A 20988-nucleotide genomic window follows, 5' to 3' on the forward strand; every position below is an offset into this window, starting at 1 on the left:
GAAATAGAAAAAGTCATCCTAAAGTTCATGAAATCTCAATGAACCATGAATAGCCAATCCAGTTTTGAAAAACAAGAAAAAAGTTAGAGGACTCATACTTCCTGATTTCAAAACCTACTACATATCTACAGTAATCAAAACAGTTGCTACTGGCATAACAACAGACACATAGACCAATGAAATTGAGGGACCAGAAATAAATCTTCACATAATATATATACATATATTTTTGACAGAGTCTAGCTCTGTTGCCCAGGATGGAGTGCAGTGGCATGATCTTGGCTCACTGTGACCTCTGCCTCCCAGGTTCAAGCGACTGTTCTGCCTCAGCCTCCCAAGAAGCTAGGATTACAGGCGTGCGCCACCACGCCTGGCTAAATATTGTATTTTTAGTAGAGATGGGGTTTCGTCATGTTGGCCAGGCTGGTCTCAAACTCCTGACCTCAGGTGTTCCACCCACCTTGGCCTCCCAAAGTGCTCGGATAACAGGCATGAGCCACTGTGCCCGGTCTTTTTTTTTTTTTTTTTTTTTACTTCTTTAAAGAAAAATAGAGATGGGGTTTTGCTATGTTGACCAGGCTGGTCTTGAACTCCTGCCCAGGCTGGTCTCAAACTCCTGGACTCAAGCAATCCTCCTGCCTCAGCCTCCTGTATAGCTGGGACTACAGGTGTATGCCACTGTGCCCAGATCTAATTGATTTTTGACAGGAGTGCCAAGACCATTCAATGGGAAAGGACACTGTTTTCAAAAAATGATCCTAGGAAAGCTGGATATCCACATGAAAAAGAATGAAGTTGGAGCCTTAACTTACACTATATACAAAAATTAACTCCAAATACATCAAAGACCTAAATGTATTACAAGAGCTAAAACTATAAAACTCTCAGAAGAAAACATATGAGAAAAGCTTCATGACAATGGTTTTGACAATGATTTCTTGGATATCACACCAAAAACAACAACAAAAAAAACCACATTAAATTGGGCTTCATTAAAATTAAAAACTTTTGTACCTGAAACGACACTATATCAAGGGAGTGAAAAGACAACAAACAGAATGCAAAAAAGTCTGCTAATCACATACACAATAAGGGATTAATATCTAGAATATGCAGAGAACGTCTACAACTTAAAAAAAAATTCAAAAGCGGGCAAAGGATGTGAAGAGACCTTTCTGCAAAGAAGATGTATGAATAGTCAAGAAGCCCATGGGAAAATGCTCAACATTACTAATCATTAGGCAAATCAAAACCACAATGAGATGTTACTTTACACATATTAGGATGGCTATTATCCAAAAATATGAAAAATAACAGGTACTGGTGAAGATGTGGAGAAACTGGAACCCTCTGTGCACTGCTGGTCGGTGTGTAAAACGGTGCAGCCGCTGTGGAAAAGTTTGCTGGTTCCTCAAAATCTTAAACACAGATTTCCCATATGATTCAGCAATTCTACACAGCAGCGTATTCATCATAGCCCAAAGGTAGAAACAATCAAACATCCATCAACAGATGAATGAATGTATAAAGAAAATGTGGCATTTACTTATGGAATATTATTTAGCCTTAAAAAAGAATAAAATTCTGATACATATGATCACATGGATGAACCATGAAAAGATTTCATGGATGAACCTTGAAATCATTATGCTAAGTGAAATAAGCCAGACATAAAAGGACAAATATTATATGATTCTACTATGAGTTACCTAGAATATGGAAATTCATAGAGACAGAAAGTAGAATAGAGGTTACCAGGGTAGGGAGAGAGAAAAATGGGAAGGAACTGTTTCATGGGTATAGAGTTTCAGTTTGGGATAATAAAAATGCTCTAAAGACAGTGGTGATGGTTGCACAACAATGTGCATGTACTTAATGCCACTGATTTGTACATTTAAAAGTGACTGAGGGTAAATTTTATGCCATGTATATTTTGCCACAGTTGAAAAAAAAAGCTACAACCCTCCTGGAAGGGTTTTTGGCAATATCTAAGCAAATTACACAACTTTTTATACCAAACAATCCCACTTCTAGGAATTTATGCTGATGATATGTCTCCAACAATACAAAAAGACATACGCATAACATTATTCACTGTAGCTTGTTTATAACTGCAAATATTGGGAATAACCTATATGCCCACCATAAGTAGAAGATAAAATAAAGTTGGTATATACAATGCTCTACTATGCAGCTATAAAATAAAAATGTGCTCTATGAATTGATATGGAATGGTTTCCAGGATATAATTTTTTTTTTTTTTTTTTTTTTTTTTTGAGACAGGGTCTCACTCTGTCACACAGGCTGGAGAGCGCAGTGGCCGGATCTCAGCTCACTGCAACCTCCACCTCCCAGTTTCAAGCAATTTTCATGCCTCACCCTCCCCAGTAGATGGAATTATAGGCGCGTGCTACCATGCCCCACTAATTTTTGTATCTTTAGTAGAGATGGGGTTTTGCCACGTTGCCCAGGCTGGTCTCAAACTCCTGACCTCAAGTGATCTGCCGACCTTGGCCTCCCAAAGAGCTGGGATTACAGGTGTGAGCCACTGCACCTGACCAGGATATACTTTAAAGTTAAAAACATAAAGTGTAGAAGAATAATGCTGTCCTTCACGTAAGAAAAAATGGCACATAAGAAAATACACATGTATCTGCTCATTTGTGCAAAAAGAAATCCAGATAGAGGGAAGAAATGGAAGGCAGAGAATGAAGGAGGCAAGGACACTTCCAAGTGTCCCTCTTGGGATGTGGGCTCTCTAGGAACAATTATGTTTCCAGAACCCCCACATAAAAACAATGTACAGAAACCATGATGGGGGGGCACAAAATGAAATATAAACCACTAGCCTGAGTAACTGGAAAACAGTATCTTGACAGTAAAGTTAAACACAAAAAGAACTGTACATAAGGTATTTTGTTAGGAAATTTCTCAAAGGGATATGGATTAGCAATTGTGAAGTTACTTTTTGTGTATATTAGAATTAAACAAATTAATCCATTTCAGATAATTAGGTTTCTCACTGTTTAAGATGAAGAAAGGGCTCCTTGGAAATCTCAGGCTTTGAGCAACAAAATAATGTTAGTATCATAGAAAAATAATAGTTTTTTTTTGAGACAGTCTCACTCTGGTCACCCAGGCTGGAGTGCAGTGGTGTGATCTTAGCTCACTGCAGCCTTGACCTCCTGGGCTCAGGTGATTTTCCCACCTCAGCCTCCTGAGTAGCTGGGACTATAGGCACCTGCCACCATGCCCAGCTAATTTTTGTATTTTTAGTAGAGACGAGGGTTTCACCATGTTGCCCAGGCTGGTCTCGAACTCCTGACCTCAAGTGATCGGCCGCCTCAGCCTCCCAAAGTGCTGGGATTACAGGCATGAGCCATGATGCCCGGTCATAATAATAATATTATTAATATTATAACAATAGAATAAAATAAAATATCCATGAGCCGATACTGATGTAATTATTAATAACTGAATAAGTGAGGAAAAAGGGATAGTTTTTCTCACAGCAGAATGCTAATTAAAGTATACAGAAGGTATGATGGAAATAGAAAATCATGATTAGGTAAACTCTACAGTAGTAACTGTTACAAGCAGAAGCCAACAATGGATGCTAAAATTAGTGGGTGAGAAGATATCGGCATAGTCTCAAAGAGACTTATTAATTAGAAAGGAAAACATAGTAACTTTTTAGTGAAGAAAACTGGCAGACAGCACCTTAATGAAGTGATCAAAGTTAACATCACCAGCAATAAGACAAAATGATACCATGTGCCCCTGCTTCACTGACGTGATGTAGTTAGAAGGGCACAACATAGTTTCTGTGGTATTCCTGACAGAAATACACAGCCTCAATGGAATCCCTAAGAAACATTAGACAAACCCAAACTGATGGACATTCTAGTAAACTGGCTAGCTAGTACTCTTGACAATGTGCCGAGGAAAGACGCAGACAGAGTAACTGTCATAGATGGAGAAGGCTAAGGATACTTGACAACTAAAAGCAATGTGGGAAACTGGATCATAAAAGGACATTCATGGCAAAACTAGAGATACTGGAATCCAGTCTATAGCTTAGTTAATAATATCGTATCTGTGTTAATTTTCAGTTTTACTCTGGCTTTGAGAGATGTTGGCATTAGGGGAATCTGAGTGAACGGCACATAGGGAATCTATCATTTTTACAATGTTCTGTAAGTTTAAAGTTATTTAAAAAGAAAAAGATCTATGGCGTATCTAAATCTTTGATGACCATAGTTTCCTGGATTCGTAACTATTCACCAAACTAAATTAATACTACTAATAAGTTAGAAAATCTTGAGAGAAAGTATAAGTCTTCCCTGTCTGCAATCTCTACCATTTGTTTACACCTTTATAATGAATGTTCCAATTGATTATGTTAACATGGTTTTTTTCACCCATACCAGTCCATTCCAAAAGAACAGGGACCAAGATATAGTTGCTTCTACCTTGTGACTTACACATTTTTGTCAAAAGTAAATGCTGCCTGGTATAGTGCCATGTGCCTGTAGTCTCAGCTACTTGGGAGGGTGAAGCAGAGGATCGCCTGAGCCCAGGAGTTTAAGGCCAGCCTGGGCAACAAATCAAGACCCCACCTCTAAAAATTAAATAAAATTTAAAACATTTTAAATTTAAATAATATTCTTGCATTAAAAAGAGCTGTAGTAAAACAAAAAAAATACATCCTAAAATAAATATTGTTAAAAAGTAAATGCTGAGTGTACTGTGAATGAGTGAAAAATATGTAAAAGATCTCAATACTATAGGAATTATTTACTTACGCTCCACAAAGGAAGTAAAGAGCATTCGAAACCTGCTAAGCCGACTACCTTCATCTGCCCACATTCGAATCACTCCAATTCCTGTTTTAAGCATTACATCATTGGCCACAGTGCTGCAAAACTTGGCCTTCAGGTTTTCAATAGAACTGCTTCCATCATAGACTGCAACGAAGTTTCTCTTGCATTCATTTGAGTGCTCCATTTGATAATCTAGGAACCTCAAATAAATCTGTAATATTAACACAAAAACACTGCTTTTAAAAAGATACATTAATTTGAATTTTTCTATTTCTATTTTCCACAGACAACATGGTACACCGAATGACAGCTGACAGAAAACTGTAATAGATAAATGGCTGATGCCTAAATAGTTAGAGGAACTAAGATTAATGATCTGTTTCTTTGGTTGTCTTAATAATGGAACCAAGCATTAAGGAACTTACTTTGTGTTTTGTCTATAAAGAGTAGAAACTTTTTGCTCACAAGGCATAACTATCTCACATGTTTCTCATTATAAAAGCAATCTCATGGTACTGGACAGGAGAGAAAATAAAATAATCACTCATATTTCTATTATTCCAACAATGCATGTGATTAATTGGTGAGTCTTTTCAGTTTTTCTGCACATTAAAAAAACCTGTGTTCAATTGTAAGATATACACATCCTACTTTAGCTGTAACGTATACAAATGTTTTTATCTATACTCTTAGCCATACCTATTCCCGGATGTCCTATTATTTATTTACACAATATCTTACTGTTCTACATGGTTGCTTTATTTCACCTCTTAACAATGCCTGCATTTTCAGACAGGCAGACATCAACTGTACTATCAAAGGAAGTTCTATTAGCATCCCCCATTCAAATTTTATAGCTAAATGGTTCTAAGTTATTTCCTAAGCACTCTTGACCCATTCTTGTTTGGCGATTTCTCTTACATTGTGCATTTAGATTTTAAGCATTAATCTCCAGAAGTGCCTAATGAAGTAGGTATCATGTTTTTTTGTGGGCAGAGATGAATCTGTTATTTGGTGGCAAGGATTAAACCCAGGTTGATCTGACTCTAAATGTGCGTCCTTCTCATTGCATGAAGTGCTTTACATACTCACACAGTGTTCCCTGTTTGGGCTCTAGTTTCTCATATGTGACTCTACGATTAAAATAAAATTTGAGTGAGTGAATAAAGATTACCTTTGAATTGCCATTCAAGAGATTTAATGAGTATTCACTTCCTAGCTATTATCTCTGAGGGAGCAGTATGCCACACCTACCCTTTAATTCAAAGGGATTAATAAAACAAAAATGTCATGTCATATATTCCCCCCCACCCCACCAAACACCTTGATGGCATAAAACTAAGAGAGAACAACTTACAAAATACAGCTTAAAGAATTACATTTTGACTAAATAATTTTGGTTTATTTGAAATAACTGGTTCACCACTTCCGTGAGAATGGTGGAAAATTGGTAATGAAACAGGATTTCCCGTTCAAAACTTTACAAAGTCTTCATGCATGTATTTTAACAAAGAAGCAATATGTTTTCTTAAATATATCAACGGTTCTCATTAGTTTTCCATCACTTATATAACCCAAACCCTCCACTCACACTCTGGTAGCAAGCACTAATGCTGTAATGACTTCCCTCTTCCACTAGACTGTGACGTCTTCCAATGGAAGGTCACTGGCTCATTTTCATCCAGTATAATTCTTGCTCATGGCAGGCAATGAGAAAATGACTAGGCTTGTAAAATTATGACTTGGTAGAAGTATCAGTAAAATAATCAAGCTGTCTGAAGTATTTATATTTACTCTCTGCTTTTCTTTGAAGTATTTATATTTATTCTCTGCTTTTCTTTTAATCCAAATAAATAAGGTATTATATAAGGCTATAGTAAATGCTCTTCAAAGACATATTTTTTAAAAAACATCAAGAGTTAAAGATAAATAATAACAAGATCATAGCACTTTTCTACTGTAAATACAGCTAAATATTGAATTGTTTAGTTCAACAAATTTTTGGGAAATATTCATAACGTGAATCTGACAAATTGTAATGTTGGGAGAAGGGCATAAACTACTTTTCTTTTACTCCAAATTGCATGAGAAGGGATCTTTTACTTACATCTTTTATCAAGTAAGTGACCTCTTACCCTATCCCTATATCCTACCCAGGGAGGCAGGGCAAGTTACCTGGATGGTGGGAGTTTGGTTTCTTTTTCCCTCCCCTCATAGGAAGTGGGAGTGCCGGTCTGCTCTGCAGATGCAAACTTTCCCTGGAGTGGAACCGGCTGTTCTAGACTTAGGTGAGAGGTAGAACTGGTGGGTAAGGAGTTGCCAACACTAATTAGATGATCTCTCCGCATTGCTCTCTCTATCCTAGCCTTCACTGTGGTAAAGAGGCTTTTCCGACTCCCTACACTGACACTTTTATTTCTCAATTGGTTCAGCACTCCAGCAGGGAAAAGGGATGCTATTTATTGGAGCCCCTGAAGACCCCAACAGAAATGAAATCCCCAGAAAGTTACTATCATGAAAAGGCCACTGATAAAAGTGGACTAAAACACTATTTGTATACTCTTATTAAACACCGATGTCTTCTTTTGTATATTTATTTTTAAAATATATTTTTAATTTTAAAAATAGAGACAGGGTCTTGCCATGTTGTCTAGGCTGGTCTTGAACTGCCAGGCTCAAGTGATCCTTCCTCCTCGGCCTCCCAAAGTGCTGGGACTGCAGGCATGGGCCACCATGACTGGCTTCTTTTTTATATTTATAAATGGATATTTTTCTTAAACATCACCCATTAACTAGTTTCTCACATTTAGTATTCAAGGGTAACGGTGACCTTTAACATTTAATTTAGATTTCTTAAATAAAATCATCTATTTACATTTTTTTGTTTGTTTGTTTTCTTTTTTTAGACAGAATCTCACTCTGTCTCCTAGGCTGGAGTTCAGTCGCGTGATCGCGGCTCTCATTGCAGCCTCCACCCCCGATTCAAGAGATTCTTGTGCCTCAGCCTCCTGAGTAGTTGGGACTACAGGTGTGCACCACCACACCTGGCTAATTTTTTGTATTTTTAGTAGAGACGGGGTTTCGCTATGTTGCCCAGGCTGGTCTCAAACTCTTGACCTCAAGTGATCCGCCTGCCTCAGACTCCCGAAGTGCTGGGTTTACAAGCGTGAGCCACTGCGCCCGGTCTATTTACACATTTAAACATTTAAATTTTAAAATTTGATCCAATTCCCATGTCAACTGTATAATTTTTTTAAGTTTAACTGATTTACTTTTATTAAAAGCAATACAACATTCTTTTACAGTCAATATTCCAGGTAATGCTCCTAAAAAATTTGTGAATATGGAATTATCTCTTCATGGAATACTTCAATGAAGAATAAGGAGATCTAATAAATATTGTTTAATTTCACTTATTTAATGTATACTTAATATTTTCATACTTATGTATCTATAAAAATGTTGTATTGTTCCGCATACTTTAAAACCTCATACCAATTATAGAAATAAATCACTGTGTATCCATTCTCCTATTGGGCATTTAGCTTGCTTCTACTTTTATAATTAGCTAATACTGCTGTAAACATTGTTGTCTTCTCATTATGCACAGGTATGACAATTTCCTTTGGGTATAAATCTAGAAGTATACTTGTGTAGTAGCATGTGACCATTTTCAGCTTTACCAGAGCACATCCGAAATAGCTCTCCAAAGTGGTTGTACCAATTTATATATTTTTTCTCTTTACAGTTGAATTCTAACGAGACAATTTATACTTCTAAAGCAAATTCTTTGAGTCTGCTTGCTCTACTCAATCCATTACTCAGTCCTTGCTGACACTTCAAGAACAGTTCCACAACCCACTCAAATTCTCTTGTGCTGTCACTGTGCAGTCAAAATCCATCTCCAGTCTTCATCGCTGGTAGGCAATGATCTGTTCTTTGTCCTACAGTTCACTTTTTCCAGAATTTCATATAAATGAAATCACACAGCATGTATCGAGTCTAGCTCATTTTATTTAGCATGATGCATATGGGGTTACTGCATGTAGCTACAGTTTATCCCTTTTTATTGTTGAATAGATCTTACTATATGGATGTACCACAGTTTATTCTTTTTTTTTTTTTTTTTGAGATGCAGTTTTCGCTCTTGTCGCCCAGGCTGGAGTGCAGTAGTACGATCTTGGCTCACTGCAACCTCTGCCTCAAGGGTTCAAGCAATTCTCCTGCCTCAGCCTCCCAAGTAGCTGGGATTACAGGCACCTGCCACCAGGACCGGCTACTTTTTTGTATTTTTAGTAGAGATGAGGTTTCACCATGTTGGTCAAGCTACTCTTGAACTCCTGACCTCAAGTGATCCTCCTGCCTCAGCCTCCCAAAGTGCTGGGATTATAGGCGTGAACCATCGCACCTGGCCTATTCTTTTAAAAGCTAAAGAACACTTGAAACATTTCTAGTTTTTGGTTATTACAGATAAAGTTGTTATGAACATTTACATATAGGTTTTTTTCCATGAACATAAGCTTTCATTTCTCCCGGGTACCCATCCAGAAGAGACGGCTGAGTCACACAGTTACTTTACAGGAAACCACCAACCTGTTTCCCAGAGCGGCTCTATCATTTTGCACTCCTACTAGGACTGTATCAGAGTTTCAGCTGCTCTACATAGTTCCCAGCACTTAGTGATTTTTCTAAATTACAGTTATTCTAACGGAGAATAGTGCCATCTCATTGTGGTTTTAATTTGCATTTTTGTAATGATTAAATCTTCTGTGGTGAAATATCTGTTAAAATCTGTTTTATAATTGGGTTTTGTTCTTATTGTTGAGTTTTGAGTTCTGGATGAAAGATATCTTTTCATAGGTGATTGTTTTTCTCCCAGTCACAGGCTTTTTTTTTTTTTTTTTTTTTTTTTCCACTCAACAGTGTCTTTCACAGAGAAAAGCTTTTTCATTAGTCCAATTTATAAATTTCTTTTTCTTTTTTTTTTTTTGAGACGGAGTCTCGCTCTGTTGCCCAGGCTGGAGTGCAGTGGCATGATCTCAGCTCACTGCAAGCTCTGCCTCCCGGGTTCACGCCAGTCTCCTGCCTCAGCCTCCCGAGTAGCTGGGACTACAGGCGCCCGCCACCATGCCCAACTAATTTTTTGTATTTTTAGTAGAGATGGGGTTTTACCGTGTTAGCCAGGATGGTCTCAATTTCCCGACCTCGAGATCCGCCCGCCTCAGCCTCCCAAAGTGCTGGGATTACAGATGTGAGCCACCGCACCCAGCCTAAATTTTTCTTTTATGGATACTCTTTTGGTGTTGCATCTAAAAACTCTGTCTAACCCAGTAAGATTCTTTTCATATATTCTCCTCTAAATGTTTTGTAATTTTACATCTATGTCCATGATTTATTTTGAGTTAATTTTTAAATACAGTGTTGGATGTAGGTGAGGCAACACCTACACCCAACAGGTGAGGGTTCATTTTTTTTTTCTTTGAATATGGAGGTTCAATTGTTCCAGCACCATCTGTTAGACTATCCTTTCTCCACTCAATTTCCTTTGAATGTCAAAAAATCAATGAATCATATTTGCATAAATCTAATCTCTGGACTATCCTGTTCCATTGAGCTGTGTGTCTGTCCTTTGTCAGTACCACAGTCTTGGTTACTGAAGCTTCAAAGTAAGTCTTGAAATCAGGTCATGAGTCTTCCATGTTTGTTCTTTTTCAGAATAATTTTGGCTTTTATAATCCCTTGCTTTTCCATTATGTTCTAGAATCAGTTTGTCAATCTTTACAAAAAATATAGCTGTGACTTTGATTGAAATTGTATTCATCTGTGTAGATCATTTTCATAAGAACTGACATTTTAGCCCTACTGGGACTATCAATATATTGACACAGTATATCTATTTACTTAGGTCATCTCTGAATATTTTCATTATGGTCTTTTAAGTTTTCAGTTTACAGATACTACACATTTTCTTTTGGTGGAGTAATATTTTAAATGGTACTGTTTTCTTAATTTTGAACTCCAGTTTTCATTGCTAGTATATAAAAATTCAATTGATTTTTTTTTTCTTGAGACAGGGTCTCAGTTTGTTGTCCAGGCTGGAGTGCAGTGGTGTGCTCTTGGCTCACTGCAGCCTCCACCTCCTTGGCTGAAGTGATCCTCCTGCCTCAGCCTCCCAGGTAGCTGGGACTACAGGTGCAGCCACCATGCCCGGCTAATTTATACATATATATTTTTTTTTTGTAGAGGCTGGGTTTCTTCAGGTTGCCCAGGCTGGTCTTGAACTCCTGAGTTCAAGCAATCCGCCTGCCTTGGCCTCCCAAAATGTTGGGATTACAGGCAGGAGCCACAGTGCCTGACCTGCAATTGATTTTTGTATACTGGTCTTCCATCCTGCAACCTTGCTAACCTGATATTTTTGTTCCAGGAGCTTTTTAGATGTTAGGGAAATTTTTATATAGACAACGATATCTTCAAAAAGATTGATTTCTTCTTTTTTCAATCTGTATATGCTTTTTTGTACTGGCTACAACTTCTAGTATAACATTGAATAGGACTTAGCTTGCTACTGATTTTGAAGAGGAAATTCAGGTTTTCACCATTAAGTATGGTGTCAGCTGTAGGGTTTTCTGTTTTTGTTTGTTTGTTTTCTAAGAGACAGGATCTTACTATGATGTCCAGGCTGGCCTTGAACTCCTGAGCTCAAGTGATTCTCAATCCTCTTGTATCAGCCTCCTTAACAGCTAGAACTATGGGTGCATGCCATTGTGCCTGGTTTAGCTGGTAGGTTTTTGTAGATACCTTTCTTCAGGTTATGGAAGTCTCATCTGTTCCCATGTTTCTGAGATTTTTATCATGAATGGGTGTTGAATTTTAACAAATGGAGACAATCATAGTATTCTTTAGTCCTTATGGTGAATTACATTGATTTTTCAAATGTTGAACCAGACTTGCATTCCTGAGATAAACCACGCTTTACTATTATGTATTTTTTTATATTGCTGAATTAGATTTGCTAATATTTTATTGAAATTTTTGCATCTATTTTCTTGACGAATACTGATCAATAGTTTCCTTATAATGTCTCTTTGTCCGTTGGTATCAGGGTAATGCTTAAATCTTACAAAGTAAGTTTAGACATGTTCCCTGCTCTTTCATTTCCTGGATGATACTAAAGAATTGGCATTGTATCTTCCTTGAATGTTTGGTACAATTTGCCAGCAAACCCATCTAGGCCTAGAGTTTTCTTTGTTAGAAGTTGTTTATGAATTCATTTTTTGAATAAGCATAGGATGATTTGGGTTGTGTATTTCTACTGGGATATGTTTGGGCAGCAGTGTAGCTTTTAAGAGATTTACCCATTTCATCAAAGTCATCTGATTTTCTGGCATAGAGCTGTTCCCTATATCTTCTTACTCCTTTTAATATTGGTAGGGTCTGTAGTGACATTCTCTCTTTCATTCCTGATACTGGTAAAATGGTTGAAATTTACCCAGATATTTACCATTCGTTTCCCTTTATTCATGAAGTTTCATGATTTTTTTCTAGTATCATTTATTTTATCTAAATAACTTCCTTTATAGCAAGTGCATAGGTGATAAATTCTCTTACTTTTATCATTCTTGAAAGAAGTTTTGCATCACAGTTCCCCTTACTGCCTATCCCAGCTTGTGAAGATTCTGATCCACTACCTTTGGCTTCCATCATTTCTAAAGAGAAAAAATAGTCTTTCAAATCACTACTCCCTTATACAAGATGCATCATTTTTCTCTGGTAGACCTCAAGATCTCAATCTTTGATTTCAAGTAATTTGATTTTGATGTGTGCAGGTATTGCTTTTTGTTTTTGTTTATCCTATTTGGTGTTCACTGAGCTCCTTAAATCTGTAGATATATGTCCTTCAAGTTTGGGACTTTTTAGCAATTTTTTCTTCAAATATTTATTCTGTGCCAATCTCTTCTCCTGCTAGGACTTAAATAACACAAATGTTAGGCCCTTTGAAACTGTCCCATAGACAGTTTTCAATTACTTTGTTTTCAATCTTTTCCCCTCTGTACTTCAGATTGGATAATTTCTACTGATTCAAGTTCAGTGACTTTCTATTTTCTCCATTTTCCTATTGAGCTCATACAGTGATTATCTGTTAAAAATTCAGATTTTTCTTTTAGTTCTAAATTTTTCACTTAAAAAATTAGTTTATTTCTCTGCTGAGTCCTATTTTCCTACTCTTTGAGAGTGTTTACTGCTATCTCATGAAGCATGGTTCTATCACTGCTTTAGAATTTTTGATAATTCTGGCTGGGCATGGTGGCTAACACCTGGAATCCTAGCACTTTGGAAGGCTGAGGCAGGAGGATCACTTGAGCTCAGGAGTTTGAAACCAGCCTAGGCAACATTGTGAGACCCCATTTCTATTAAAAACATTTTTTTTAATTAAAAAAAGATTTTTGGATAGTTCTTAATATTTGGGTTAGGGTTGGGATCTATTGGTTGCCTTTCATTAAAAATTAACCAGATTTTCCTAGTTCTCTGTAGGTAATTTTTCATTGTATCTTGGACATTTTAAATATTATGCTGTGTGACTTGGATCCTGTTAAAAAAATCCCTGGAGGATGTCGTTTTTTGTTATTTGTTTTGGTTCTGCAGACAATCAACTAAGTTGCGTTCAGACTGCAAATTCTGTCTCTCTTTGTTTGGGTGGTCGTCCCAATGTTCAAAGACTCTGCTGTGCTGGGTAGGCTTGCCCAGCGTGTGACACGCTCAGGGACTTAGAGGTGGTTTATACTGTAACATGGTTCCCAACACTGCTGCCACATTTCCCTGGATCTGTTCCACACACAGGCACCTCAGAAAGAAAGCCTGCATTAGTGCTTCCCTGCTCTAGTTCTCTCCTCTCCAAGACTTCTTCATATTCTCCAGATGACAACATGGTCTCCTCTATCTAGTTCCTCTGGCCAGAAAGACAAGTTTTCCTTAGAATTTTATTCTCCCAACCTGTTGTGAGTTCTGATTAAGACAGAAAAAAGCAGGGATTCCCTACATACTCTCCAAACATCACCATTTATACCCTTTACAAATCTACCGACAAATCATTATTTAAAATATTCTCTTATGATAGTCTGAAACATTTATTAAAATTTCAAATATGCAAAAACGGACAAAAATATCTGTGTACCCAGCTTCCGACTTCAACAATTATAACCTAGCCAATCTTATTTTATCTGTCTCTCCTCACTTCTACCTCTTACATACTAGAGACAAATCTCAGACATTAAATCATTGCATCTGTAGACATTTCTGTATCACTAAAGCCACTTAAAAAATAACCTTTATCCTATTATCAAACCAAACAAATAAATAACTTAATATTAAATACCAGTGTTCAAACTTCTAACTGTCATCAGTTCCCTCCATTTATAGTTTGAATCAGTAAGTTCACTTGACTCTTATATCTCTTTTAATCTATAGGTTCTTGTTTTTTCTTTTTCCCCCATTGTCATTTATTTATTAAAGAAACAGTTTCCTCTTTTGTTCGGCAGGTCTACTTTCTGCTTAGTTTGTTTCATAATAGTTTTAAATGCTTGCTGTAGTTGATTTATAACTTTTCCATTTCTAATATTATTTATGTCTTTTTTTCTTTTTTTTTTTTTGAGATGGAGTCTTGCACTGTTGCCCAGGCTGGAGTGCACTGGAGTGATCTCGGCTCACTGCAAGTTCCGCCTCCTGGGTTCACGCCATTCTCCTGCCTCAGCCTCCTGAGTAGCTGGGACTACAGGCGCCCGATACCACGCCCGGCTAATTTTTTGTACTTTTAGTAGAGACGGGGTTTCATCATGTTAGCCAGGATGGTCTCGATCTCCTGACCTGGTGATCCGCCTGCCTCGGCCTCCCAAAGTGCTGGGATTACTTTGTATGTATTTATAGGGTACATGATGTATATAGATGTATGTATTTATAGGGTACATGAGCTATCATGATATAGGTATATAGTGCATAATAATTACATTAGGATAAATGGGGGATCCATCATCTCAAGCATTTATCATGTGTTACAAATAACCCAATTATGCTCTGTTATTTTAAACTGTACAATAAATTATTGACTGTAGTCACTGTGTTGTGCTATCAAATACCAGATATTAATTCTATCTAATTACACTTTTGTACCCATTAATCATCCCTACATCCCTGCCACTGCCTTCATTCTTAAATGACAATGAACACTCTTAACACTATGAAGACATTATTCTATTGTCTTCAGGCTTCTATTTTGCTATTGATAATTCTGGTGTCAATCTTAATAGCATCCTTTTGTAGACTATTTTCTCTATTGTTTAAAAACTTTTCTCCTTGTCTGTGGGGTACAATGTCAGTGTCACTTAAATTTTTATTTCCTGCTTGGGAGTCACCCTGTGTCATGCTTTTCATCAGTTCTTGAAATTTTTTTTCTTTTTTTTCCTTTTCACATCGGATAGGCAATGTGCTCCGCACGTCACATGTGTGCGTGAACATCCGGGCATCAGACTTACACACTACAGAGTATCAGTTATGGAAAATTCCAATAAACTGCCACCTCTTCCAGCGATACACTGTGGGTAATTTCCTCAGATACATCTTTTAATAGCCGTACTTTTAACTTATAGACCTCCTACTTGGTTATTTTAAAAATGGACGTGGTCATTTTTCTTTCTCATCTCTGTTTCCTTCTTGTAGGATATGTGAAACACTCAAGTTCTTGGGGATCTAAGGAACTCCTTCCTGTTTGTTATGTCGGTGAACTGGTACCCATGGTGGGCTGTGGGCATAGGGGTTTTACAATCTGCGGACTGTGAGCTGACCTGCAGCAGTGTTTTATCCATGCCAACCTTGCAGCTTTCTTAGTGACTTTTAGATTTATTTTTGCCAGGTGACTCAAAGGTTTAATGCACCCAGAACCATTCTGTTAGTTTTTGAACTTCGTGACTCCTGGGTTGAGCAGGGAATGTAAATTCATTTCTCAAACCCTAATAAAGGCAGGGTTTCTAAGTATAAAGCTAGGGGGGACCCCAGCCTCACCTCCAACCCCACCCTGAGCCCAAACCCAGAAAAACAAGCTTCTTTGTCATCAGCATGTGGTAGTGAAACATTTTTTCTAATCTATGCTTTCATGTGAGTTGTCTCCCTTTGAGGGCTCCAGCTTCATGGGAGTCTCACAAAGGCCATGCGAACCCCAGGACTCTTCTTTTCTCAGTATGGGAATTAAAAGGAAGCTCCCAGTATGTCTACCCCTGTGCAGTAACAGGTTATGAAAGTCAGCCAGGGGCATTTGTAACATCAATTTCAGTTTATTAATTTACAGTTCTCTCTCTTCATTTCTCATCCATAAGCATTACCCTCTTTTTCTCCTTCCTAGAGCTTACACATATGCTTTTAAAAGAATTATTTGTCACATTTTACCCAATGTTTCCACGTGTCTTCTAGCAGATGGGTTTTCAGGTTACCTTATCTATCATATTACCCAGTCTTTAAATCTGATTTTCATGATTCTTGAGAGGCATGTTTTCCCACCCTCACTCTCTCCTCTTTTCCCTCTTTTTACATAATACGCATTAAATATAATTTTAACTCTGTTGATATTCCTAGAAGTATACATTAAATGCAAAAGTATCCAATCTCAATCTGTCAGAGTTATTTAAAAACATCCTTCTCTGCAGTTCTTTCCAATAAAAGCACCTCATGAGTAGCAGAGGACAGCAGGGTAAGAACAGACTCAACACATTTGGGTTTTCGTTTTTAGATTGCTACGACCAACTCTGTAACTTTTGAGAACACACTTTCACCTCTTGTAGCCTATTTTCTTCCTCATAAAGATGTTAATGAATCTATAATCATACTGATCAATATGCACCCTCACCAATTGGGAACTGACAGGTCTTAAGAATCTTAATCTTTTATAATTGAGAATCTTTATAGGTAATATTCCTGAAGAATTTCAGGAATTCCAGTTTATTTAACTATAATAATGCTGGGATCTTAGTAGGTGCCAATAAAGTAAGTGAAATAAAATACATTTTAAAAAGTTGCAATATCAGTTTATGTAGTCAATAAATATTTACACAAACCAAAATTACACATTTTGCAAATCATGCCTTATCATGATGTTCTTCTCTGAAGCGACTCAATACATAATAATACCTTAGCTTTTGGAGTGGCTTTAATGGTCCAGATGCAATCAACGGCTTGGCCTGGTTTTGTTTTCTCCTCTTGTTCTACCTGACTAGAGCGCACTATTCCATCAGCTCCTGAGAGCTCGAACTGACAATCTGGAAGGAATACATGAAAGGTGTTCAAAGGAACATAAGACTGATAAAAAATGCCAAGAGGAACAAGTGGTAATATACTAAACCTGGAATGGGATTTAAAATACCTCCTAGGTAAGTAAAGTCTGGATCTGTAACAGAAAAAAGAAGAAAGTCATTGGTACTGAGATAGTTACTTTAAGCCTCGATGTCTTACATTACATCTAACGTTCCATTTCATAGCAAGGTAAGAGAAGCTTTCATTGGTGAAAACTACATATCATTGGTCATTTAGGAGCTCACTTACAGGATCGACATTTATTTAATCACGTTTATATTTTTGATTCCATAATGAATAATTTATTTATGCTACTTGCAAACTCACATCAACTGTCAGAGCTGAACAGGTAAACAGAACATCACATATACAATATACCAGAATATTATTTGGCCTTAAAAAGGAATGAAGTTCCTTTATGCTGAAACATATTAAAATTTGTCTTCTAAACTTCGGCTTAAATGGATGGTGGTGATGGTTTCGTAATACTGTGAATGTACTTAACGCCACTGAATTACATACTTAAAAATGGTTAAAGAGAGCTGGGCATGGTGGCTCATGCCTGTAGGCCCAGCTACTTGGGAAGCTGACCTGGGAGGATCTTTTGAGCCCAGGAGGTTGAGGCTGCAGACAGCAGAGATAGCGTTATTGCCCTTCAGCCTAGGTGAGAAAATGAGTCTTAAAAAAAAAAAAAAAAAAAGGTTAAAGGGTAAATTTGTTATGTATAATTTTTACCACAATAAAAATAAAGTTTTAGAAATTATAAACACAGGTATCTTTAAAAAATTATTTTAAAGTTCAGATAGAACCTTTGTATATACCCAACTGCCAGAATAAAAAAAATTGCTGGGTAGTCTAAAATGTCTCAGATTTCTGGAAAATCTATTTCTTTATTTTTGTTTATTTTTGAGGTGGAGTTTCACACTGTTGCCCAGGCAGGAGTAGAGTGGCGCAATCTCCGCTCACTGCAACCTCTGCTTCCCGGGTTCAAGCAATTCTCCTGCCTCAGCCTCCCAAGTAGTTGGGATTACAGGTGTCTGCCACCACACTCAGCTAATTTTTTATATTTTTAGTAGAGACAGGGTTTCACTATGTTGGTCAGGCTGGTCTCAAACTCCCGACCTTGTGATCTGCCTGCCTCGGCCTCCCAAAGTGGTGGGATTACAGGCGTGAGCCACCGCACTCGGCCTGGAAAATCTATTTCAATACGCAATTTAATTGTGTACAACTAGAGACTCAATTCCTGTTAAAACTATTGTCTTTAATTCCAGATACTTTAGAAAGCTATCAAATTACATATTTTAAAAAGTGGAAAAAAATTATTAGCTTATGTAGAATATATCTCAGCAACTGTTTTTTTTAACTTTATAAACAAAACTCATCCTTGCTGAAAGAGGACAATAGACACTTCTGCTCTTTTGCAGAGAAATGTCAAAGAGAAATTTAAATCTTAAATAGCATGGCGGAGTGGAATCACAGGAACTGTCTGACAGATTAATCAGAACTATTTCATAAATATTCCAGAAATCTAGGATATTGTCATTATTGCATTAAAATGTCCATAATTATCCCAGTTACGTCCAGGAACTAACAACCCATTAAGAGCCTCTCCCTCGGTAGAGAATTTCATTAAAAAAATATGAACTTCTCACCATTGTTAATAGGTTTCTTCCAGATTTACCACTTCCTAGACAAAATTTATTTTATTAACATGACTTGAAATAACATCAGACAGAGACATATTTAGCTAATTATGCATTGCCTATTTATTTTGACATGTGTTGGTTTTCTCTTTTAGTGATAAAATTGTGGACTCTTCATTCACATTTTTTTTAATAAGGCTTTTCTCCAATGTGACCTCATCCACATTATAAAGGCAACATGATAGAGTAGGAAGTATTGCCTAGTGAAATGCAATCCAGGACTAGTCCTGGATTTGCCATTCTATGAACTAAGAAAATCACTTAATTTGACTCAGTTTCCTCATCTGTAAAATAAAATATTACATAATCCTGACATTACTGTCATTAGCACAAAATTAAATATAATGTCTATCAAAACTGTGAAGCACTATAAAATGCAAATGAAAGGGGATAAACTCTAGAAATCCTAAGCATTTTATTACACTTTGTCTATATTTTAACTATAGGCCATTTAAAGTTGCTCTCATGATCTATAACATGAATAGAGGAAAAAGAGCTACTTGACTCCAAAGTAAGTATCTTTACATATGAAGTTGGCTGACTGTCTTTAAATATTTAAAAACATTATTCAAATAAGAGTATTCTTTGGATGTCTTTTTCTGTCAAGTAGTCTAAACTTATATGCAGCCACCATCTATTCTAACAGTGTCTTCATGACACTAATGTTTCAATTACTTCAGTTAGTTGATTTAGTTAATAAAAATAAAATACCTGACAAATTTAATCCAATCAGTCATTTTGATATAAACTATTGGTTCTCAAACTCCTGTGGACTATTTCACAAGGCAGGATATCCTGTGTATCTTTCTTTTCCCTGCCACTGTGAAAAAACAGCTTACTAGGTACTAGTTTTTTTTTTTTTTTTTTTTTGACAGATTCTTGCTCTGTTGCCCAGGCTGGAGTACGGTGGTGTAATATTGGCTGTCTGCAACCTCTACCTCCCAGGTTCAAGCAATTCTCCTGCCTCAGCCTCCTGAATGGGTGGGATTACAGACATGCACCACCACGCCCAGCTAATTGTTGTATTTTTAGTAGAGACGGGGTTTTGCCATGTTGGCCAGGCTGGTCTCAAACTCCTGACCTCATGTGATCCACCCACCTCAGCCTCCCAAAGTGCTGGGATTACAGGTGTAAGCCACCACACCTGGCTGCTACTACTTTTTAATTGTGGTAAATTATACATAACATAAAACTCATAATATTGATCTTTTTTAAGACAGGGTGTTGCTCTGTTATCCAGGCTGGAGTGCAGTGGTGTGATCATAGCTCACTGTAACTTCGAACTTCTAGGCTCAAGCAATCCTCCAGCCTCAGTCTCCCGAGTAGCTGGAATGACACGTGTGCACCACACGCCTGGCTCCACCATTTTTAAGTTTACAATTCAGTGGCATTAAGCACATTTACAATGTTGTACAACCATCACCATTTTTTTATTTTCAGAATTTTTAATCACCCCAAGCTGAAAGTCTACACCCATTAAACATTAACTCCCCTTCCCCCTTCCCCCACAATACCCTGATAACCATTCCACTTTCTGTTTCTATGAATGTTACTACTTTAGATACCTTATATAAATGGAGTCATATTTGTGCTTTTGCGTCTGGCTTATCTCACTTAGCATAATGTTTCAAGGTTCATCCATGTTGTGGCATGTATTAGAATTTACTCAAATGAATTAACTCATGTCCACACAAAAACCTGCACATGAATAGCAGCTTTATTCATAATTGCTAAAATGTGGAAGCAACCAAGATGTCCTTCAGCAGAATGGATACACAAACCATGGTACATCTAGACAATGAAGTATTATTTGGTGTGAAAAATGAGCTATCAAGCCACAAAAAGACATGGAAGAAACTTATATGCAAATTGCTAACTGGAAAAGGCTCCATACTGTATGATTCCAGTTACATGGCATTCTGGAAATAGCAAGACTAGGGAGATACTGAAGAGATCAGCGATTGCCAGTGGTTTGGGGAAAGGGAGGGATGAACAGGCAGAGCACGGGGGACTGTTAGGGCAGTGGGACTGTTCTGTATGGTTCTATAAGGGCGGATACATGTCATCACGCATTTGTCAAAACCCACAGAGCACACTGTACTGCGAGTGAACCCTAATGTCAGCTATAG

At 37.2% G+C, this 20988-nt stretch overlaps 1 protein-coding gene across 6 annotated transcripts in view; it reads right to left on the bottom strand.

Moving 5' to 3' along the window:
• The window catches only part of NETO2 (neuropilin and tolloid like 2), a 59760-nt gene that overhangs the window by 21635 nt on the left and 17137 nt on the right, over nt 1-20988 (bottom strand). For 4 of the 6 annotated variants that reach the window (XM_024234008.3, XM_024234007.3, XM_024234005.3 and 1 more), the window contains exons 5-7: nt 17206-17250; nt 16995-17122; nt 4806-5034 (exon numbers count right to left, since the gene is read on the bottom strand). In XM_024234008.3, the coding sequence (XP_024089776.1) occupies nt 4806-5034; nt 16995-17122; nt 17206-17250 (402 nt within the window). The remainder of the gene's footprint in view (nt 1-4805; nt 5035-16994; nt 17123-17205; nt 17251-20988) is intronic. The other 2 variants (XM_063717286.1, XM_024234006.3) reach the window with 1 other exon arrangement.

Source organism: Pongo abelii, chromosome 18 (genome assembly GCF_028885655.2).
Source record: "Pongo abelii isolate AG06213 chromosome 18, NHGRI_mPonAbe1-v2.0_pri, whole genome shotgun sequence".
Taxonomy (NCBI): Eukaryota; Metazoa; Chordata; class Mammalia; order Primates; family Hominidae; genus Pongo; species Pongo abelii.